General features: G+C 30.7%; 3 protein-coding genes across 7 annotated transcripts; 1 reads left to right on the top strand and 2 right to left on the bottom strand.

Annotated features, from left to right (window-relative positions):
* The first annotated feature begins 3,762 nt into the window (after nucleotides 1–3,762).
* On the top strand, nucleotides 3,763–10,747 carry LOC113847108. Of its 5 annotated transcripts, none has more exons than XM_027475983.1 (5): nucleotides 3,778–4,795; nucleotides 5,099–5,255; nucleotides 5,484–5,547; nucleotides 9,099–9,184; nucleotides 9,999–10,747. In XM_027475983.1, the coding sequence occupies exons 2-5, from the start codon at nucleotides 5,150–5,152 to the stop codon at nucleotides 10,085–10,087; spliced, it is 345 nt and encodes a 114-aa protein (XP_027331784.1). In that variant the 5' UTR covers nucleotides 3,778–4,795; nucleotides 5,099–5,149; the 3' UTR covers nucleotides 10,088–10,747. The 5 variants fall into 5 exon arrangements, 4 of the variants coding, with proteins under 4 accessions (XP_027331786.1, XP_027331785.1, XP_027331784.1 ...); XM_027475982.1 differs by having other exon boundaries at nucleotides 3,779–4,795; nucleotides 4,972–5,255; XM_027475985.1 differs by having other exon boundaries at nucleotides 3,763–5,255; nucleotides 9,099–9,172.
* A 4,269-nt stretch (nucleotides 10,748–15,016) lies between these two features.
* Nucleotides 15,017–16,896, bottom strand: LOC113846616 (CBL-interacting serine/threonine-protein kinase 6-like). Its single transcript, XM_027475088.1, has one exon. It carries the CDS (start codon nucleotides 16,593–16,595, stop codon nucleotides 15,303–15,305), a length of 1,293 nt encoding a protein of 430 aa, XP_027330889.1. The 5' UTR covers nucleotides 16,596–16,896; the 3' UTR covers nucleotides 15,017–15,302.
* A 4,137-nt stretch (nucleotides 16,897–21,033) lies between these two features.
* On the bottom strand, nucleotides 21,034–23,464 carry LOC113874765 (RNA polymerase II C-terminal domain phosphatase-like 4). Its single transcript, XM_027512979.1, has 5 exons — nucleotides 23,312–23,464; nucleotides 23,122–23,264; nucleotides 22,055–22,131; nucleotides 21,676–21,800; nucleotides 21,034–21,207 (listed from the first exon to the last, which is right to left on the bottom strand). The coding sequence occupies exons 1-5, from the start codon at nucleotides 23,462–23,464 to the stop codon at nucleotides 21,034–21,036; spliced, it is 672 nt and encodes a 223-aa protein (XP_027368780.1).
* Nucleotides 23,465–25,062: the final 1,598 nt, after the last annotated feature.

Below are 25,062 nucleotides of genomic sequence, written 5' to 3'. Positions count from 1 at the left end.
ATCATGTTATATTAATTCTTTCAACAGAATTTGATCATCATATACATTTTTTTACTTAAATATATATATATATATATATATATATATATATATATATATATATATATATATATATATATACATCCTAAACCAATCTTAAGAGTGACTTTATTTTTGGTTGTCCGTATTATTTAGGTATAATTAGAGTGTATTTTATCATACATGGTTGTGTTTTTTCTAAATCAATATACATATGTGTGTGTGAGAGAGGGAATAATTTACAGTGTTATAAGTTATATTACTTTTGCTAATATTTAATAAACTTTTAAAATATAAATTATATTTATAAAATATTATTGTTATATATAAAATGTAATATAAATTTTAATATATATGAAATAATATTTTTTTTATTAAGCTTCATCAGTTATTTAATTTAAACAAAATTTATTCAAATAATTTAAATAAAAATAAATTAAATTACAATAATATAAATTATATTATTAAATAATATAAAAATATCTGTAAATTTTTTTATTTAAATAATATATAGTTATACTTAAATAATTAATTCAATAAAAACTATAATTTATATAATTTTTTATAATATAAAAGTTGATATAATTCATAAAAATACTATTTTAATTTCAATTCTAAAATTATTAAAATGATATTCATTCTAATTTTGTATGTTATTGGATGACAATCATTTTAGTTTTTGAAAATATAAAAAAATAATTAAAATAAGTTAAAGATTAGTCAACTACTAGTTATACTTTTTGGCACCATTTTGATATATACATATATATATATATATATATATATATAATATAATTATTATTCTCACTGTTTTTTAAAATTTTATGTAAATAAATATAAAATAAATTTTATATCAAAAGATATCAAAAATATTTTATTAAATATAAATTACTATTAAAATACCGTTTTCAAAATAAAATAACAACAGTATTACTCAAGATTATAACTCACCGATTCCTCAAATGCACACGTTATTTATCAGTTCTAATGAATACAGCTTATTCTACCATTTTTCTATATTAAATTTGAAAATTTTCTCTATCCATTCTCACATTTGACTTTTATCACTACAAATTTAAGTAGAACTATTAAAGTGTGTGATTATCTAAAATTAAAATGAGTTTCACACAAGAAAAAAATAGTTTGTTTGTTTTTATTTTTAAAAATAGTTTTTTTAAATAAAAATATACTTTATTTTTTTATTTTTTTAAAATTGAAAACAAACATGCTTTTAATATCTGGAATTTTAGTGATCAAATAAGTTTGACTCTAAAAAAATAATTTTAATGTGTAATGAATGGAATTTTTGAAACGAATCATTTATGAAATAACTTTGGGCAAGAAAAATTAGTATTTAAAATTTCCGAGTTTTTTCTGAAGTTTAATTTTAGTTTATCTCCTCATTTTTTTAAAGTTTAATTTTTGACTCTTTTTTTTTTTTGTTTTATCTTTATCTCTTTTGTGAGTATTGTTTTCAAACTTTACTGTGCTAATGGATGCCGAAGTAGTTACGTAAAAGTCCAACATGTGGATAATATTTTGAACATTAGATATTAGAATTCACTAATTTAAGAGTTTTGGTCCATTGAGGAACACATCAGCATCCATTTATCCCATTTATGACACATAGATAGCATATATAGGATACCACCATTAAGTTTGGAAACAGTGGTATAAAAGGGACAAACAAAACACAAGCATAATATTAAATATATTTTTTTATATTTTTCTTTGATCAAATTTATTTTTTTAACAATGAAGTTATAAAATTTAACATTAAAAGTAAAAAAATAGCTATTAAAATGAAATTTTAATTAAAAACAAATACCACTAACTTAACTCATTGAATACGTGGTCAATGATAAATTGAAACTCAAATTTTATGTCTAGTTTGACTGCACTTATTTACCTTCGTCTATGATAACAAACGTAAAGAAAAAAGAAAAGGAAATACATCATCCAAGTGTGAATTGTTTATGTGTTGTCGTTTATGGATTGGTTATGTGCAAAAGTTGCGTAGAGTTTTGTTATAAACAACAATTTATATTCATCCATACCGTGGTTGAAGATATTCCCCACGAAAATAGTTGGAAAAAGGAGATCATAGAAAGTTGCTACCACTGTTGTTATTTGGACACAGGTCAAATATGTACACTAAGTATCCAATCCAATTTATGGTCAGGGACAAGCCTCAAGTTGAAGACTGCTTTCTTTTGTTTTTCTTTGGGGTGTTAATTGCACATAAGGTGTTAAATTTGCTTCTTGTGTCCTTGATAATTTTGACCCAAAGAGATCATGGTTAAGCAAAAGCTAAATGCATGCACTGAAGCACATAGTGGCTGATGATTAATCAAAAGAACAATAATGGGCAGACCAAATTATTGCACTTCATAATCCAATGATAAACTTTTTTCTGCCTTTTCTCCATCCCTCGTTCTCTCTATTTTTTTTTAATCAAAGAAGAAAAAGTTGAGTAATTTTAAGGAACACGACGTTTCAAAGACAAAGAGAAAAATGAGTAGAAGTGGTCGTGTGTAGTGTACTGTGATGGTGTCGCAGTCCCATCCCCAACACTCATACGACACATCGGGCCCCTTCATAATGACCGTCACAGGATTAATGAATATTTTTTTATTTTATATATTTTTAATTATTAAATACTTTTTATACTTTATAATGATAAAGATATTTTTATTTTATATTTATTTTATGAAATAATACAAAATATTTAAAAGATATATCAAACTCTATGACCAATACCACTTTTCCAATGTTGAGATCTCCAACCATCCCCAAGGACCACTCCACCACTCACAAATTAAAAATCACTCTCCACCACCACTACCTACCTTTCTATGCAATTCATTTTCTAAAGAAAAACAACGATTTTACAATTATTTTGTTTTTATGATTTAAATAAAAAAATTGATTGAATATGTGATGGGATTTAAAAATAAAAAATTATTCTAAGAACAATCCATCACATTTGTAGAAGTGATAAAGATGTATACTTAAAAAAATGCTAGTAACGTAATATTTTAAACATGCTTTTAACACAAATTTTTAAAAAATAAAATTTAATAAATATTTAATTTTTGAAAAATAATAAATGATTAATTGAGTATTATATGCATTATGACTTTGTTTAAATAAAGTTGACTTTTAAATTTCATGTAAATTCTCTCAACTTAACTAAGTTTGTTTCATGTACACCTAATTTAAAGGGGGAAAATCCAGTGAAGTAGGACATGTGTAGATATGATGTTTGTAGTGAAGGGATATAAGATTCTCGTGGTACATAAGAATTTAAAAGTTATACATAGGATACTTAAGAAATGTCAACATCGCCAGCCAATTATGTCATGCCATGTGGACTAACATCTAACTAGACAATACATATTCGGCACCTCCTTAGTGCCCTGTTCCCGTTGCCTCTGTGTCCTTAATTTGTGTCATGTGTTGTGTCCAATGTACTATTTTGTCCTCTTTGCCTCTCCTGGTCTCTTCCAGAACATGGAACCTTACAAAAAAGCACCAAAGCAAAATACCTCATCGGTTTTTATCTTCTTCCATTCACGATCATCCATCTTTCTCACTTATTCCCTTCCACCCAGATGCAGCTAACACTGTAGAGTTGCACACCAAGTCAAAAAGTTTTTTTTTTCTAAGTGAAAAAAAAATCTAAAGGGTTTTTTTTTTCTTATAATGATAAAGATTAGGTGTTGGTGGTTAGAGAAAAGGAAATGAGGGATAGAGACAGAAAGCAAGGAAGAAAGAAATTAAACAACCCTAATCTCAGTGGCTGGTTGAGTCAGTGTATGAGTGGTTGGAGTTAAGAGTGATGCACACACATATATATAACAAGGTGCAGGACAACACTTTGCCAAAAATGGGAGGTTATGAGATTTTATATCTGACTCACTCACCAGAATTCAGGAGAGAGAGAGAGAGAGAGAGAGCATTGTGAATCAACATGGATGTTTGTGATGAGAATGGTGACAAGGCTCACAAGAAATTATGCATGTTAATTGAATATTCGAAGGAGGGAACACACACTAGAGATACTGACAGAAGAGAGTGAGCACATGCTGTTGGTGATTGTATGAGGGCATACAATTGTGGGTGTGTGCTCACTTCTCTTTCTGTCAGCTTCTCATTTTCTTTTCTTTAAGTGTGTTTTCTCTCCTCATCTCTCTAACTTCCTTCTCCGTGACTATGATAATCTCATTCTCTTTTCTAACTCATGCTTCACTACTTAGTGTAATTCTTTTTTTCCATTTTTTGTTTTAAATTTCCACTCACTGTTGAGTCCCCTTTATTATGGTTGGTTCAAACTTGTCTCATCCTTCGAGCTAGTCTTCTCTCTCAGTCAATGGATGGTGTATAATTGTATAACCTTTCAAATGACTTGTATTTTATGGTCTTCTTTAATATGTTAAGTGTGCTTGTGTGACAAATAATGGAGGGCTGAAACAAGAAATAAATTTCAAGTTCAAATTTTGGTGGTAAGGGTGCACAAACTTCTATATATATTAATATGTAATTCACATATTTGCATTTTTTTTTTGCTGTTCCAGTACCGTATTCTGATCCTTATCTGTTTGAGTTTGCTCTATTTCTTTTCCCTTTTAATTCTTATAAGGTACTATTATCAGATAATAATATTATATATGTAATATCATGATTTCTGCAATTGTGATGGAGTTTCAAAGCGTGACTTTTTATGGTACTTTCCTTCATGGTGTTGGAGCACGAAATCCAAACGGAGGTCTTCAAGGTACGCCTTGATACTATTCATACTTTAACGGAAAAAAATTGTTTTTTTGGATGAAGTTTCATCAAACCCTTGTTTTTCTCTTCTTGCCTTTCTCTTCCTCTCCTTCTGCTTCTTTTCGACTATGCTGAACTTTTTTCACCCTCAAATTTGTCCACAATTGTGCACGACCCGCTTAGGTTCAGAGAAACCACGAATGGAAAATTATGGGTTTAAATTTTATGTTTTAAAGTTTTGAATTTGAAGGGTCAGAATGAGATTGCATATATCTTGGATCTGTCTCTTCGAATGCCGTTTTGTTTGTAGCCTTTGACGAGGTAAAGGAAAGCCGAAGGAGAATGCATCAGGCTTCTAAATATGGCAAGATTTGTTCTTTCCCCTCGTGTGTTGATGATATATATGCATTTGTTTTCTACTGAGGTTAAGGGAATTCAAGCTACAATCTTGAACCTTCCTTATAAAGGTTAGATTTTTCTTTTCTTCTTTATTTCTTCTAATTTTTAGTTGAGAAAACATTTCTTTTTAAGCGGTCTGTTACTTGGATTTCATCATTTATGAGTAGTGTTGTAAAATGGAATGTTCTTGAAAATTTTCAGCACAAAAGTTGGTGGGTGTTGCCAAGAACAGCGCACGAAATAACTGAAAGCACTATAATCTCAGAGGTAATTAACCATTTTTTGTATGGTATTAGTTTCAGGATTATGTCATAGATTTAATCAAGAGAGGGAAGGAAGGAGGGAGGGAGGAGAAGCAAGGTGATTGAGTGAGATGAGCTTTATCCTAGAAACTAGAAAAGTGTGTGGCATTTTTCGTTAAATATTTCAATGGCACATGCACAACATATATAGAAAAATCACTATTCATTGCATGAAAAATATGGAAATTGTTTTATTAATTTGTATCATGAATACTTGCTGCAATTAAATCATGTGGTCACACTAAAAAATGTAAACCTGAGATCTTAAATAATGCAAACTTGGAATTGAATTATATTTTGGTTAAATTTTTCACCTGAAATACTCAGTAATAGTAGTCACTTTGAACAGTCTCACAACACATACAGTTGAAAGTGAATATGATGATTTATGGCGATTCATCCTGCAAAAAATTAAAAAGTTATTATCCAAGAAATGAAGCAGGCTAGCTAGGCAGGATAAAAGTCATGTTTGCTTGGAATTTAATGGATGAATTATGTTACAGATTCCAAGTTTCTTTTTATAATTTCTTTATATTTGTTTTGTTGTTTATTCAAGTTATAGCCCACAAAGGATTTGACAATGGTAATATGAGGGAATTCTGTTCTTTAATTGTATATCAATCAAAATTGTAGTGGAAGTGTAAACGCTGATGCTTATGATCTTCTGAAGGGAGGGGAAAAGATAAAAGCACAAAAAAGGATTAAATTATATATTCATCAAAGTTCAATGCGAAACTCTTGTAAATAATCTCTTTTCTTTAGGTTGATTGCCAAGAAAAAAAAAAAAGAATGGATCAGTGGAACACTAACTATTAGCATATATAGGATGGTGGTGTTGAGAGGTGAAGCAAGTACCCCTCGGTATAATGGTAGTGTTTAGGTACCTCTTATGATGGTGACGTCATTTAACAAAGTTATGATGATAGCAGTTGGTTTATGCTTGTATGATATGCCTTAGAGTGTGAATGAAAAATGCCAGCCTAATATAAGGGAATTTAGTAAACTAGTGTCACTTAAAATTTTATGCTAATGGTAGTGAGAAGTGATTTTAGTAAAGTAGTAGTATTGCCATACAGTGCAAACTGCTTTGAACTACCAATTTGTTTCCAATGCTTAATATACATTTCTCAAGTTTTTTTTTTTTTTCTCTATTTTTGTTTCTAGATTCAACTTACACTAGCCCCTTTCTCTAATACCCTTTTGTGATAAGCTTTGTTCGGTATCTATAAATCAACAAATTCCATGCATTTGGCTTGCTCAAATATTATTGTTTATTTTAAGTGTTTGTTAGAACCTGTCTGATGTATAATTGAACATATTGAAATATGTCATTATTTCTAAGCATATAAAATTTTAAAATATTGGGTTAAAACAAGTGGGGTGTTTATGAAGAAAATTTTCTAAGCATGCTGTTAGCAAAATTACAGAGTTTCGCAAAATATCTCTTAAAATGAGGGGACCACTCTATAAGTTTTAACTATCATTATTAGTATGAAGTGTTTCTGTAATGACTTAATGCAACTTGAGAAGATTTTATTTTACAATTCTCACATTAGTTTATGATGTAATTATTAATTAGGGTTTATTATTAAGGAATTAGGGTTTAACTATTTATAAAACATTTACTATTTTATTTGAATTATAGGTTCATATCGTATTTTGTATGAGTAATTTTTTTTTTTATCTTAAGCTTGATCTGGAGCATTTGTCTTAATTTACATTTAGTATCTTAGTTGAATTTGGGTCATTTGATTATAAGCATACAAGCCATGTTATCTATCAGTCTTAAAGGTCTACTCCTAGGGGGCTGTAATATGTCTATGTGCATTACAACATCATATAAGATATGATCTCTTGAGGAAATAACTCACTATAATTAAGTTCAAAGCTTTCATTATAGAAGATAAGAAGTGCTAGCTAGGTAAGCAATTAAGCATATAGAAATAAAAGAAGAGTATCAGACTTCTATGTGAATTGCTAAGGAAAAAAAGGGGGACATTAAGTAAGTGGATCTAAAATGAATAAATTACAACGAGAAGACTAACAATTAAAACATAAAATGTACATATAAGATTTTAAACAAATGGTGCATTTTAATTTCAGGTTGGGGCTATAGCCATTTTTGTTTTGGTGTCCATGCTGTTTTAGATGTGCCTGTATGTGCTGTTAACACAACATGAGGATTCAGGCAATCTAGTATCGTTGATGATATCTTTTATACTAATAATTCCAGGATCACAATGTATAATTAGTTAATTACCAAAGAGTAGTTCTATGTAACTAAAAAATTAGTCACAATTTAGATAGATTCACAGGCAGTTGTTAGATCACACAAAGTGGTAGGGAGTACTTAATTCTTATCCACACAACAATCATTAAGCATGCTGATTTATTCTGACAAAATAGTTCAGGATAAATAGCTCTTTCCATAATGATCAAAATTAGTTCCTCTTGCACATTCATAAAAAATTGTTCCTCTTGCACAGAATTTGAATTTTGGATTGGAGAAGCCTTACCTTCTTCTAGCATTGCATTGTCATAAAAAAATGAGTTATATTATAACTTGTTTTTGCGGGAGTATTAACTGATTTGGCTTTGTTAGGATCTTCATATTTCACTTAAATACTCACTCGTTTTCAAAATTGCTTTATCTAGTAATGTTTCATGGTTGGTTTTTAACATTCAGGTCTATTGACTCATTCCTTAGGTTTAGTTGGATGAAGATACATTCATTACATTTGTGACCCATGGTGATTAGGGTTGCTTAAGTATGAGCTAAATTATATGCTCAAAAAGAAAAGGAATTAGTTGTCAATGAGCTAGCCAGTCCTAGATGCTTAAGCTATTATGTTAAAACTTATTAGCATAAAATATATTGCTAACTTAATTACTCTCTCAAAAACCTTATGGGCTTGGGACTTGGATTGTAGACAAGATCATACCAATCACTATGTTGCTTTAAAATTTACATTAGCTGAGGGAAGAGGGTTCAAAGGTTGATCTCATTACCAAATAGTTGGCTCTGATGTTATTTATTTGAAGGAACCATTCATCTCAAAAGCTTTAAATACTAAGGAAAGAATTACCAATCATTTTTGTATCTCTACTGAATAATAAAATGCTCCGCTACTAAACTTGTTCAAATGAGCCTTTTAAGACAATTTCTCATGGGTAGATTGTTACTAAAGCATATAGAGCACATTTATCAAAGGGATATAAATTGAAACAAGATGACCCAAGATAGAAACAATTCTAGAAATATCATCTGGATTTGACAAGGAATGAAGCAATAATATAAACGTCTATATATCTTACTTTAAAGTTAAATGTTTTGTTCCCTTTCCAACAAAACTGAGCAAATATTATTCTGGTGGGAAGTTATACAGGTGGTTTGTTACTATGTGCTTGAATCTAACAATGTATACTCTTGTGGTGGTTATATAGAGGAGCATAAACAATTTTTTATTAGGCTTTACATATTCCTATTTTCTTCAATTTAATTTCTGGAATGAAAAACGTTGTGAGCTTGGATTTCTTTTTGAAACATGTGTCTAAATGCCACTGCATTGAGTGTTTTTTTTTTTTTTTTTTTTTTTTTCTGTTTTATAGGCTGCAAATGAATGTTCTATTGGAAAGAGCAATTTTTTGCTTCTCAAAAATGGTGCTTTGGAATGAGTGCACAGGTGATCAAATGTGTAAACAAACATACACTTAATATGCTAAAATATACCCTATTTCAACTTATAATTGCTTGTTTCTTTTTTCTTGCAGTTATTATGCGATCAAAATGAGTTTTGAAGTCTTGTTGGCTGTTTAATTTATGCATTGCAGTTCTTTTGTTTTGAATAGTACTGCTATTGTTTGTTGTTAATGATATGTTGTAGTTATTAAGTTTCTAGAAACTATAATCTACAATGCTTCATAAACAATAGAATTTAAATTTGTAGACGTGCATTTCATTCATACATGTGATTTTTTCATCATGTTTTTTGACATTCTGTTTTGGAGGTGCACAAGGCTTTGGGTGTATATTTGCAATTTCAGTTTGTTTACTGTGTTGCTTGTGGTTTTCATAAAGGCATTTTTTATAGCACAATTCTTCTGAATTTTTCTACTTGTGCCCACATACTTGCATCGCAATAGTTTTAAGTTGCAATTCATTGTGATTAACAATCTTGCGGGAAAAATTTTTTGACAATTGCTGTTGCAATTATGATCTCACCTAGTAGGATAATGCTTGATTGTGGTTGCTGCTGCTATTACAATTATGGTCTCAATGCAACTGCTGAGACCTCAACAACTGCAAGATTGTAGCCACAATTGTGGTTGTGAACAATAATTCAAACCATTATCGAAGAAGTTTTAGTTTGTGGGCTGAAATTATTTTAATGTGATTGTGTTAAACATCTGCATTTAGGTATTCCAAGTGTGTTTGGTTTTCTACTGGAAAAGAGCCTAACGTGCATTTGTCAAGAAGTAACTACTTATTAATTGCTTTTCCGTTTACAGGCTTGGGAATTTATGCCAATGGAAATTTAAGTGTTTTGCTGCAGAATCATAATGGAAGAGTACATGTTAAGCATGATACCAAGTGGTAGGGAAAATGTTAAATCAGAAGATGCATACAAAAATGCTTCTATTCCAACTGACAATATGACAATGAGAAAAACTGGGAACTGGATTGCACAAATATGTCATAATAATAGTTTGCAGTTTTGGTTAAGATCCTTCATACCCTTGCACAGTTACATGATGCTATTATGCCTTAAGCTATCAAGTTTGGTGACTATAGTAAGATTTTCAAAGTCAATATAGTAAAAGGTTATGCTCAAGTAATCATCTTAGCTTGCATATGATGCAATAAATAAGGAGGTTCTCAGTTAGGGTTGTTGATGTGAAGAATGAACTAGACAAACCATTAATTGCTTCAGTGATTTTTTCTATAATTGTGGAAGAAAATGCACAAGTTGGTGTAGTCGTAGTGGGAGACATTGCATCGTTTTGATGACATGCAGCTGCTATCAGAATTATGGTTTTGAGCACAGCATTGGAAGTATTAGTGAAGAAAAGGCTTATCATGTTGATGATGTTATTTTATTTGACTGTGTTAGACTGACGAATAAAAATATGTCAAAGACATTCCACATGATTGACCTTGATGGAAATTAAGGTTGTATTAACTAGCAGTTGCAAAGGTGTAACTTGATTTGAAACCTGAACCAAGCATGGATGTGCTATATATTTTTATTTTTCATACTTGTCCCTCAAATAGTCTTTTCTTATAACATAACAAAATATGAATATTCTATTACAAAAGTTGGTTCATAGGATTCGTTCTTGCTATCAAGGAGATAATAATGTTGCATATAACATTATAGGTATATTTATATTGTAATTACGTATTTTGTTACACAACAAAGTTAATTTTCGTATTAAGGTTATGAAGTTTGCAGTAGCAAATATGGTTAATTCTCTAGAAACAATTCTTCCAAACTTATCAGTTAATTTGAATTTCGTTCCTCACTGCTTCTTAGAACAAAGAGAGAGAGAAGCCACGGGTGTAATTATTATTGAACTCTATGTAGCCATAGGGAAATGTATCAAACTCAGTAGCAGGCAGCACCATATAACCCTACAGTACAGTTGGGAACCACCAAATTGTCCCTTAGTTGGGACCATCTATTTTCTGATTTGTATATCATCAAATCCTCTGCACCCCAGGCATAGGTAGTAGTCACAAAGTGAATTGTCACTTGGTTGTCTTCCTGTGTATTGAAAGATAGGGAAATGTGAGAACAATTAATTATTTGTTATACTTAATCTTTTCTACAAACATTTGAGTAGCTTAATCATAAGAATTTGATCTATAAATGGGTAATATGTATAATTAAAAAAAATGCAGTCTGAGAGTTCTATAATACACGACAGAATTTTCAATTTTTCTTTCTTTATTTTAAGATGAGATGTAATATTCACAAATCAGCTCAAATTATGTCAAGAACTTAACTTGCTGTGGCACCTATCAAGCAAATTAACACAGGGAACCACCAATTAATCTTACAGCCTTCCATCAATGATGGATGTTGCTTCTAAATATGTCATTAGTATAGTCACGGCAGGTAGGTGAGGTACCCTAATCATAAGCAATAAGGAATTGAAGAACAAAACTGCAATCAATATTATCTTATACAATTCTCGGCAACAGTAGAAATTAATCATTATAACTTGCTTATATTGTAGCTTATAAGCTCTTTCGTCAGATTGACAAGACCCACAAGATGCACTTCATAGTAGGGATTGAAATCATTAATTCCTTGAGTGTGAGAACTTACTCTTCTGAAAAAGAATCTTCAACATGAACACAAACCTTTTTCGTGCTACACGCTAAATTAGCAACAACTCTAGGATTATATAATCTCTTCGTGGAAGAGGAATTAATACGCCCTTTAGTTCTCTAAATAAACGATGGCTATCATGACTTATTTTGGTATTTTGACTATGAATCCTTAAAGATAAAATTGTGAGATAAACCCTTGAATAGTTTCATGGTGATGATTAAGTAAAGTCTTAGTAAAGTAATTAAAATCGTCCTAGAGACTCGAATAACACGATTTATATATTAATCAATGATTGATGCATATTTTTGTCACAATATGTCTGCAGGTTGGCATGTGCAGTATTGAAATCATAAGAAATAAAATTGGAACAGTTTTACTGATGCAGCAGGATGGTAATAATATTTTAACACAGCAGCATAGTTTCAAGTGGTCCCTTTTTTTTTTTTCTCCTTTCCACAAGATTCTATTCTGAGATTGTGAATTTAACAAGTTCTGGAGATGCTAAGGAGATTCAGAATTTTGCAGCAGGGACAGTTCTTGACAGTGGAGAATTGTATTTATTAATGTCAGAAGAATATAATATAAAAAGCAATGTTATTATCACGACAATTTCTCGTAATAATTTTTATAGTTAAAAAAAGCATGACAAGATAAGTGATAATAGTTTAGAGAAATAAATATATAATAAATGTGTTATAAAAATTATGTAAACAAATAACATTAAACTTTAATATTAATATATTATCAGTATAAAAAATTTATGTTGTCAATTAATAAAAATATATCTTAAATGTAAATTTTAAATTAATTATTATAAAACTTAATAACTGTCACTAATATAATAATTAATAATTAGTTCATATTAACAATGTATTTTATTTAATTTCATAAAAAAATGATTCAATTAAGAAAAGAGAGTTATTTATACTCTTATTTAGTGAGGAACAGCAAGAGGAGAGGGAGAAACGAAAGATGCAATAAAAAAGAAATAATAAAAATATTGAATAAATATATGAAGAGCAAAACAGGGGTACATTATAAGATAATTCAATATACACAGCAGAACCCAAAAACAAGTCTTGCAATGACTGCTTATTATAAAGTAGAATCGCATCTACAATTTATTTAAACATGTTTTGGAAATTAGTAGGTCCCATTTTATTAAATAATGAAAATAATTAGTGTATTTATGTTAAAACTCACATAATTTTAATAAATAATAAAATATATGTAAATTATTATTAAATTGTATTATACTATTCTATAAAAATTATTTAATACTTTATTTATATACATTGTAATAAACATTTTAAAAAATGTAAATCTAAGAATAATTTAATTATTTTTTATTATACAATTTTTACAATATTTAGACAAATAAGCTACGTCATATATAAATGAATTCAATGATAAAATAAAATTTAATTTTTAAAAAAATTAATAATAATAAAAGAATGAATATACGTCACCCTAATATTTGTCGTCTCTGCTCCTAATTTAACATAAATATTTTCATTGTTATTATATTTTTCTTTTTGTCAAATTATGCATGCAGTGGTTAAAAAAATTTAATAATAATTAACTCATTTCAATTTGATATGTGAACAAAAACAACACATTCATTATTGGTCTGATTTAAATAAGTTTATGTAAAAATACTGGTAAGAAAAAAAAAAGTAAAATTCATTTATAAGTTTATATTTACTTTTATAAAAAATAATTACATTTTATAAAGTATAAATGCATAAATTAATTATAATTTATAAAAAATATTTTGTTTTATTTTATTTTATTTTCTATAGCTATTTTTAAAAAATATAAATGAGACCATTATAACAAAGCTTTTCCATTTAGAGCTAAGCCTAGCTACGTAGCTAAGTCTGATAAAGGAGCAGTGACAGTTCGCATTCAAACTCTTTTCACATTTTACCCCACACTTACGTTCAATCATTGCTCTATCAATTTTAAACTGATTAAAAAAAATCACCAAATTAACAATAAAACAGTTCCTATGTCATTATTATAAGTATTTTTCATTAGAAAAGTATTTGCTTTATTTGATGTTCTTGATCTATATTTGCCTAATGAAAAGGGCGTCTATCACAGGTATCCTGACACACACATGGATGCTTTGAAGATTTGTGAAAACCATTGAAAATTGAGCCACATTCATCGATCGTATCTAAGAAATTAATTGAATCAAATAAACGTGTTGAATGTTTTTATCCTAACTAATGTCTTATTCACAGAGATAGCTTATTTCAATCCTTTATGACAAACTCTAACGTTGGAAATTTTTATTTTTTTTTACATATAAAGATGTAATTAAAAATGTGTAACAAGACTAGATTCATATTTTAATCTAATATCGATTTAGCATACTTTAGAGTTGCAAAATTCCCTTTATGTGGATGGTCCTCCAAACCTTCACCATAGATAAAAGAGACGTGATGAAAAGGGAGGGAGGAGATAAGAGAAGAAAGGAAGTACTCAATACACACACTTTAACTTGAAACAGAGTAAATCATAGTTTGAAGCCTGAATTGACAGAACTACATACTTCCTTCCAGGTGAAACGTCCATTTCAAATAAGGCAGAGAGAGAATAGAGCCGTGAAAAACACTACTCTCTTTACGTTTTGAAAACAATTGAAAGCAATTTATTTCGGTGTTCAAGATCGATCATGCATGTCCTTGTGTATCCAACTGCTAAACTCTTATAATCAATTATAACTAGTAATCTTTTACTTATTTAAATGAAAGAATTTAAATATTTTATGAAGGTAGCTATTTTACTGTGTTCAATTATTGAAACGCAGATCCAAAAGTAATCCAACTTTTTTATGGAACATATCTTCCAATGATCTCAAGCCTAGAGTGATAACCATCGTTCCTGAACCCTGATTTTGTTTCATTTATTGACCAAGTCAATAGTCACACCAAGCTCTCACTGGTCCCCCCTCCGAATCATAATCACAGTTACTTCCAATAAAGACATGAAAAGTGGGTCTCTCGTCTTCTATTAATTATTATCTCAATTTAAGCACTTTAAGTTGTTTTGTTGCTCAAGTTAAAGAGCTTTAGATAGCTTGGTGAAACTCAATAACTCTAAAAAATTGATTTTAAAATATTAATATATTTTAATAATCTAAATGAATAGACAGCAATGAACGAAAAAAAAAGTAACTTCGAACAAAGCCAAGCCAGCATGGCCCACAAGTCCAATTACACATCAATTCACACACAAACATGACAAAATCAACCAATATACCGAATCACGAACAACTCCACTGATGATTCCGATTCTTGAGCTCTTTTCCACGCTGGGCTGAGGCAATCGCCATTTTGGGGTGACACAGATACAAAGGCATAACTAAAAAAGAGAGAGCAATACTAATTACACAACGAATCCAAACTAAACAGAAAACTCGAATTAAGTTCCTAAACAGCATAACACAACAACATAATCATCATATTCAAGCACTAGCAGGCGTTGAATTCTCAGGGGAAGTCCATAGAATATCTTTGAGAGCAGGACGAAGCTCTTTGCTACAGAACTGGTTATACTCCAAGGTGTCACCCTTGTCCTTCTTCACCTCCACCACAAGAAACGACGGCGTAACGGCGTAAATATCCGCCGCAATCGCCAACTTGCCCTTCCTCCCACGCTCCTGCCCCTGAAGCCTCACCTTGTTCTCACTGCTCTTCACATCAAACTTCACCGCCTTAGCCACCTCTTCCAACCTCGATATCACACTGCTCGCTGTCCCCGCGGTGGCGAACCTCATCTCCTCCCTCTCCTCTCTCTTCTTCTCCTCAAACAACGGTGACAAATCGAACCCTTCCGACAACGAGATTATGTGAAACGCGTTCATACTCTTTGGCCTCTCTCTTTCCAACTTCTCCTCCAACTCAAACTCCTCCTCCTCCTTCGCCCTCACCATGCTCTTCTTAAACCAAGAACACTCCATCACCTTGGATATGCTTATTCGGGTATTCGGATTCGGGTCCAGAAGCTTCGTCACGAGCCTTCTAGCTTCCAAGGAAAACCAAGGAGGACACTTGAAGTCACCCCTGTAAATCTTCTTATACATAGCCACCAAATTATCGTCCTGAAAGGGTAAAAACCCAGCAAGAAGCACGTACAGTATCACCCCACACGACCATATATCAGCCTTGGCACCGTCGTAACCCTTCTTCGCTATCACCTCAGGTGACACGTACGCCGGCGTCCCGCACGTGGTGTGCAACAACCCGTCTTGCCTCAGATGTTCAGCAAACGTGCTGAGTCCGAAGTCGGAGACTTTAAGGTTGCCGTGTTCGTCTAGAAGTAAATTCTCGGGCTTGAGGTCGCGGTGGTAAACGCCGCGGCTGTGGCAGAAATCGACGGCGGAGATTAACTGCTGGAAATACACTCTGGCCACGTCTTCCTTCAACCGGCCTTTGGAAACCTTGTTGAAGAGCTCCCCGCCACGGACGAGTTCCATGGCGATGTAGATCTTGGACTTGCTAGCCATGACTTCGTGGAGTTGAACGATGTTTGGGTGCTTGACCATCTTCATGACCGAAATCTCTCTCTTGATCTGCTCCATCATCCCAACCTTGATCACCTTCTCCTTCCCAACCACCTTCATGGCAACGTGTTTCCCCGTCTGCAGGTTCCGCGCGTGATACACCTTGGCGAATGTTCCGTGGCCCAACACGCGCCCTAGCTCGTACTTGCCGTGGAGCAAAGTGGAGTGAGGGTCGCTACTGGCTTTGTCACACATGATCACCGACAACACTATGTACTATACAATTAGTAATAACTATGTATGTGAAAGAGAAAGATGAGGGAAATGGATATGGAAGGGTTCACCCGTCTTCGACGTGTTTGCGGTGGCAGTTTCTGCCGGCGATTCTGCGCTTGGCAGAGGCACCTGCCTCAGATGGAGTGAGCCAATGCCTTCTCATCTCTATGCATTCCCCACTTAGCGGTCACACGCAGACAAAGATGTGTGTGTGTAATGTAATGGGTATTGAAGTGAATCAATAATTGTGCACAACTCAATTCGATTCCCAAATGCAGTGCAGCGCCTTCCGGTTTCGTTCCCTTTTTTCAATTTATAGCGCTTCCGGGTTGATCCCACGGTTGGTAATGTATCTACCTCATCATGGACACGTGTATGACCGTCGTTGTTCTTCATTCTAGAGCTTGTCTTTTCCTATTCGCCGACTCCACCATGCACAGGAGAATCTGCTCAAGCCCATTGGATTGGATCCATTGTATATTTCTTTTGTACTTTTCCTAATGCCTGTAACAATAACTTTTAAAATATTAAATTAATTATTTAAAATCTGAATCAAAAACATTAAATATTTAAAAATGAAAAAACATTGGTTATACTAAATTATAAAGGGTAATAATAATAATGTTTATAAGTTATTTAAATTGAACTCTAATAATGATGTTATGATATTGTTAAAATGAAAAGGTTACATTAATTGAATGCAGCAGACTTGCTCTGAAACCACACATGAAAACAGGGAAGACAGAATGCGATTGCATATAATGTGGCTGATATTATGTTACGGTGTTTGCAGGACTAGTGGGGCATACGGTGGAGCCTCCTCTTAGGACCCACACGCAAAACAATAATAATATGTGCCTGCTCCCCACATTAATATTTTTTAACATTATTAATATCTTTTTTCTTTATTTATAAAAAAATCTTAATTACTGAGATGATACATTGCAATTCGCTTCTGTATTCCTTTGTCAAGTCAATTAATGCACGTCGAAAGAGAAATAGTAAATATTTTTAAAATATAAGACACTAATCCAAGTTTAAATAACCTAAAATATAATTTAATTTCATACTTAGGATATATTAATAACCTAATCCTAAACACTTAAAAAAAACAACTTTGAGAATTCAACGTACTTGTACTTGAACAGCTAATCATTAAATTGTGGTCACGTTTTAAAGTTGCTACTGTATTCCTCATTTAGTTATAGATAGCAAATTTTGATTTTTGTTTTTAAATTATAAATGTCAAAATAAGTCTGGGGATGTTATTTGGGGCAGTGGCTGCTGCTAATAATAACATGTATTATATACATAGGACAAATAAGACACGAGCTGCTCACGTGAACAATTTCTTATTTACTCCAAAAGTTATAAAATTCAAATATCAGAAATTTGTGTATAACTTTATTTCAATGTTAAAAACAAGTTTAGCGAGGGTTTATGTAATTAAAGGTAAATAAATAAAATTAAGTAGAAGACAATTTTATGTAATTAAATGTTTTATATTTTCAATATGTTGAATAAACTAAAAATATTATAAGAATATATATATATTACTATTGTTTTCTGTGGTTATAATGTTTCCATCAATAACATAGTCAAATCCGAATGATTGGTTTCTTCTTCATTACTCAAAAGGAAAAGAACGCAAATTTTGTTCAACTTGGCTTTATATAGCTTGTTACTTTGTTTTCTCCACTGTACATATTCATTTTTAATGTATTTTAAATTTGTGAGTTCTAATTTTTTAAATGAACGCTTTTTTTAAAATATTTTGAAACAGATACTTATTTTAGAACTAGCTAAGTGATTTTTTACATTATGTATTTATTTTTTAATTTAATATTACTTTATATATAAATTTTATTAATATAATAGAATAATAATATTTATAATATTTATTTTTAAATTTTAAATTAATTATATAATACAATTATAATTAATTATTTTAAAAATAACTTAATAATACTTGAATAATTTTAAAAAAATTACTAATGCTTATATATATATATATATATATAAATTTTTTTACGTAAATTTAAAAACTCTTATATTCAATTTGAATTATTTATTTAACTTAAATCTAATTATTAGTAAAATAATAAATTATACTTTATTAAATTTGAATTAAATAAAAAATCTAAATTAAATGTAAATTTTTTTAAATTTATACTTATATAAAAAAATTTATGTATATATACTTCAATGTTAGTCTAAAACTTTTTAAATTATTTTTATCCGTACGTTCATTACTAACAATGAAAACTGACGTAATTGTCACTTGTCTTTATTATTTATTATACTGATAATATATTGTATTGTTAGTATAAATTTACAATGTTTATATTAATGATTTAAATTTTATAAGAAAATAACTTTTACTAATAATTATAAATTTGATATAAATTGTTAATAAATAGCATTTTTTTCATAATGTCACACATCAATCCTATATAACTGCATGTGCATTCCACCATGTCCACAGCAAACACGTACTAAGAAAATTACGACATTAAGATAATTAATTTGTTTTAATTATCTCTAAGACAGTGGAGCTGTTTGTATTGTAGTTATGAAGAGATGTTATCAATAATAATAATAGCATCTGTAACCAAAGTTTTCTGGACGATATGGGATCTGAAATTGTATGGGCACCGATTGAGATGCCACATTGCCATGTGAAAATGATAAACTCAACGACATCTTTGGTTGTCTTCATAGTCATCTTCTGTCCGAATAACGGTTATGTTTTTATGGTGTTTTCTTTGTTTGAGTGACCAGTCGTTGAGACTCTCCTTTCCCAGCACTTGTTATCCTCACATGCATTGCTTAGTGCAATCGCCATCTTCATTACTGTTACTTTGATTTTCGTCCTATGTACCTACCAAGAATTTAAGTTTAAAGGTTCCATGCCATAATTTACAAAGATAAAGGGTGGCCCCAATAAAAATAAAACGAAAAAAGTGATTCTTCCCATTCTAAATTTATACACATTATATATTTGGGCATATGAATATGACACTTTGGCATATGTTATTGCACATAAAGTTGTGTGCCAAAAAATTCAGAAAAAGGTTGATGCTTCTTAATTAACTATAACCGCGGAAAAGGAATGAGGTCCACATTAAAAACAATGAAAAATAAAATCCTTCAATGCTTGTTTTCTAGTTAATAATTAAGCTAACCATGATAACAAAATAATATCACTGTTAGATCTTGTAATTAACATTTATAATGGAAACTAGCTATAATAATATGATTGAACTTTATTTTTCTTTTCTTTTTTGTGAAGGAATTCAAAGTGGACAACGATGAAATCCACTAAGATGATATCGTAACCCCACCCTTTTGGACAATAATCATTGTTGTGGTATATATTTCATTTTCTCAACTGCAATATAAACATAAATTCACGTTACAAGTAATTGAATGATTTTGTTCGAAATGAGGTTATTAGAACCTGAACCCACTAAAGCTCTTTCAAAAAACAAGCGTTGCTTTTATTGATTGCAAACTTCTAATTGTGTCAAAGGGTGAAGTGTCTCATTAGTGAATAGAGGTAACATGGGATGTTTATATTACAAGAAATTGTATGAGGACCTAATGCAGTAGTTACCAAAGTCACTTGGTCCACCATGTTGGTCCCATATATGCTTACAAACTATTTGTCATGTTGACTGCATTCATCACTTTGCTGATTGATGGTCCAAATTACTAGTTGTAAAATAAAGCTTGGAGAATCATTTCCAAGCAACATCTCACTTCACAACCCCACAGAAAATAAAACAAAAAAAAGGAAACTTGGGATTCCAAAGTTGTTTTATGTTTGTTTAGCATTTAAGATCAATTTTACTCTTTATACCATATATTTTGGTATGCAACATGAGATTGAGATTAATTAAACATACATCTTAATAACCATTGTGATCCTGCATTAGGGCCAGAGTCTTAAACAGGGAAAGTCTTTACATTCTAAGAATATTTATAGAAAATTTTTGTTTATCTCACTTTAAGAAGATTGGTAAGGGCTTAAATTTATATTTATTAAAAGCAAAATCTTATCTTATTTCATAGAATTAATTTTTTTAGATAGTTTGTTGATTTTTTTTGTTTACAACTTCAAAATTATAATGTGGTAAAAATGATAAAAGATATAAAAGTTTTTGCCTGAACAAAGGTTTCAAACATGTTATAAAAATTGAGTTATAATTTTTGCAACGGTAACACAGAATAGTTTTCTTTTTGTTGCTATTTATAGTTATCACATGCTTTGAAAAAATTATAACATGTATCATTATAATTTTGATTTGATATATGAATAGACATCAAGTGAGAATGATCATAGAATTACATCCCAACCTCTTCGGCCTATTGAATTGTTCTTCATTTCTCGTGTATTTGGATTATGATACTCAATTCAACTCTTCTGGTTTAGTAAATCCAACTCTTCTGAACTCAAATGAGCAAGGTGAGTGGAATTTAGCAGTGTGTGATCTAGGTCAAGAACCAAGTAGAGCTTTTTACGACATAACAAACTCTTCATGTCTGTATCACGCAATCTTGAAATTTCCTCATCATGAAGTCTCAGTCCCTGCAAATACAATTTTTTCCACCATATTTACTAAACTATTATTTAGTTAAATTCAGTAGATTGGCTAGGTTATGTCCACCAGCTCAACCATCTTGCTAACCAAATCATAAAAATGAAAATAAGATTTCTATATAAAAGATTAGGGGATGTTATATATATCCACCACCATCAAACTCTGGTGGAGCCTATAATCTGTTGATTCAACAGCATACTTATATATGAATGCTCCAGAACAACATATTGTAATTCTTATAGGGATTTCAATATGGAGAAGTATATCCCAAATGAGTGGTGCTACAAGGTCACCACTACACCTTTGGTCAGGATAGATAACAACCATTAAACAAAGAAATAACTATTTAACATGTTACGACTTATTTCAAGTTAATCTAACAGTTATGCAGCAGCAGCAACTATACAAAACTAAACTTGTAATTCCACCAGATAACCATCTGAAACAATGTATACCTTATGTATGTACCCAAATGTCACACCAGATTCCCCATCCAACTTTTGCCCACAACGTATACACATATTTCCAAATGAGCCAGGATGCGTACATAGATCTGCCTCCATGGATGCCTCTGCAACAACTACAGGAAGGAAAAGCTACAACACTTTCAGGGCTAAAAGATAAAGCTGTATAAGTTCAACCAGTGAAATAGTTCAAGAGTGCTTTATAGATAGTAAAACTAAAAACATTATCACCCCGTTTGTTAAAAAATGGTTTTCTTGCTCTAAAATAGAAGCTGTGTATGAATAAATTCTTGATTCACACGCAACTTTACATGTGTGGGAAGGATTCTGATTCCCAGCAAAGATAAGGAGAAAAAAAATTCAAAATTACCTAAATTTTGTTCATTGATTCCTTTTGAAGTAGTCCCCTCGCTTTCCTCGACGCTTTCTAATTTACGTCTTTTAATTCTGCATTAATTCATAAATTAAAGTACAACATAGTGAAATCTGACCAAAACCATGAAGCAAGAAAAAAATCATAGCATCATCTTTCAGAATGACATCTGCAACATAAATGCACCAAAAGCATGAACCCAAAAATATCAGTCTCTCCCTCAGGTTTAGGCAAATTGGTTCACAATTCCACAGACCACCAGTAAAAATAAGTTTTCATGCAAGTATGCAACATTGGAGAAATTTAAACCAAAGCACAGATAAAGCACGCTTAATGTGAATAATTAAAAAAAAGGCATAACTAATAGTAACATACACGCAATAACATCGTTGACAGCAAAAGAAGGATGCCTTTATCTATAATATAAGCAATGGCCTAAATGTAATTAAAACCTCTCATTATGATCTTCTCTGATTTTAGAAACAAACCAATCCTAAAAACTTGTCAAATCTTGGTAATGATCCAGGATAAAAGAAAATCAAATTAAATGCAGCTAACAAGCAACTACCAAAACTATAATCAAAGTCTGAAGTTTGAATCACCATGGTTTCCTACAAAAACAAAGAGAACCGAGATATGTCCAACTAGCTATATGGATCCAATTGAACACTGTTTCACACTACCAAAAACCAAATTTTCAATAAAACCATTTATTTAAGCACCATAATACTCTTTATCAAAAGAATGTTTAGTCCTCTAAGGCTTTAAGGAATCATGATCTGATATTTCAGTTTGCATTAAATGTTAAATAAGATAAGAGTTTATCCTACTCTTCTCTTATTATGTTCCTATCCAACACTCATATTCTCTCATGTTCTATCATTTTCTATTCTATCATATCTACTGAACAGGCCCTAAACTCTAATGAATCACAATATGATACATGAACATGTCACATCACATAAAATTCAACATATTTGTAATTTGTGAAATCACAATTGGCAACAGCTTCTTAACTCATACCAAAACGCATATAAAAGTAGGGAAAAGGTAATAAAGAAGACCTTAGACTCTCAAACTCATCTTGGTTTTGAGGTTGTTTATCTGTAGATGAGTCGGGTGAGTTTGCATCTAGTGCAGCATCGAGATATGCAATGAAATCATCACTGCTGGATGAATGCACGGGAGAATCGGTGACAACACTCATCTGTATCATTGTCATACAACAAAATCAAATTAGGAAGGTTCAATAACAGAGTGAGAGATGGCATGCATCAAAAGCACTGCCAAATTAGAACCAGATTTACCAATGGCAATAAGAGCATTGATCTTCAACAGTACATGCTTTGGCCAGAGAAAAAAGACAAGTGGCAAGTCAGCTTTACTCTGTGTAACATAGTAAATCATACGCCACCTCCAGCTACCCTTACAAATAGATAGTAACTAAATGACTATTGAGGGGCTAGCTACTCCATTACAACACCATTTAATATCATTTAATATTTTAATCCTACTCACACACCATACATACAATTGCAACATTCAATTCCATTTAATCACTCAGATATTGATGTTGTTGATAAGCATGAAAATTAACATTGGTTAATTCAACTATTCAAGTATCCAGCATATTTGACCCAGATGAATACATTATAATACATGTTATTATTGTATTGAGAAAATGATAGAACATGAGAAATGAAGAACAATTCAATAGGCCGAAGAGGTTGGGATGTAATTCTATGATCATTCTCACTTGATGTCTATTCATATATCAAATCAATATCATAGATGGTTATTTACTTCAAAACCCAGCTCAAATATCAAATTCTCAATTGTGTATAAACAATCAAAATTTACAAGCAAACCAAAAGTTGCAACTAATTAAAAGACAAAACTACAAAAATCTCAAGCAAAAGATCATCCAATGGTAGAATTACAAGAGTTAATAATCATACCCCCCACATTGGCCTACCATATCACATAATAGGGTATATAGGGTACCTTTAGCACTTTCCATGTGACATACACCACTTAGATTTCATCGATTGATGTTGATGTCGGTGTAGGATTCATCTTTAATATATGGTCACATAACCTTCAGAAAAAATCATCAAATATGACTTAAACAATAAAAGAGTGTTGAAGAATTAATTTAATCTATATTAATAAATAAAAATTACATTTTGATATACGGTTTAATTTTCAATTCTTACATTCAAAATCCTACTCCAAGCATATTAAACTTATTAATGTTTTATTACATTGTTACATAAACACAAATATTTTTAAAATTTTAATTTTATTTTGATTTATAATTTAGAGTTACAATTTATAATAAAATTTAATACTTTTAATAATTTTTCACATTTATTTTATTTTAATCTTTTTATTTAATAAGTTTTATTTCTTAAATAAAATAAACAGTCACTAAAAGAATTATATATTAGTATAAAAAAATGAAATATAATCTCATAAAAAATTACAAAAGTAAAATCAAAATATTCAATTCAATTCAAACCTCAAAAAATTAGTTTAGTTTGATTAAATTTTATGTTGATCTCAAACTAATTTAAATTGAACTACAAGTTTAATTGAAAATTTTAAACAGATATTTTTTACAAAATCAATCCAAACCGAGTTGCGTAGATCGACATAAGAATAACAATTACGTGTGAGCGCTAAGAAAGAAGTTGGGGAGATGTTAATGGGAAATAAATTTTGAAAAGAATAGTAGAAAATTGGAGGTACACATAACTTGAGTAGTGAACTCTGTTTAGGCTAAGCTTATAACATTGATTAATTGGTTTAGGTATATCCTTCACCGTCGAGGTTCCTCCTTAATAAATGGGTACATTTGCATAGTAATGCAAAGTTTAGGTTCATTTTGCTGTATGAAGAATGGTGAATAGTGGAGCATGAGAATCTCCCATGTGCATGTTTTGATTTGTTCAGGCACAACGCACATGTTGGGAAAGTTTATCTTACTTGTGCTTATCTCTTCA

The sequence above is a fragment of the Abrus precatorius genome, unplaced genomic scaffold (genome assembly GCF_003935025.1).
Source record: "Abrus precatorius isolate BTA unplaced genomic scaffold, Abrus_2018 Scaffold8, whole genome shotgun sequence".
NCBI classification, from domain to species: Eukaryota; Viridiplantae; Streptophyta; class Magnoliopsida; order Fabales; family Fabaceae; genus Abrus; species Abrus precatorius.
The sequence above is the reverse complement of the archived record's forward strand: the minus strand, read 5'-3'. Positions and strand labels throughout refer to the sequence as shown.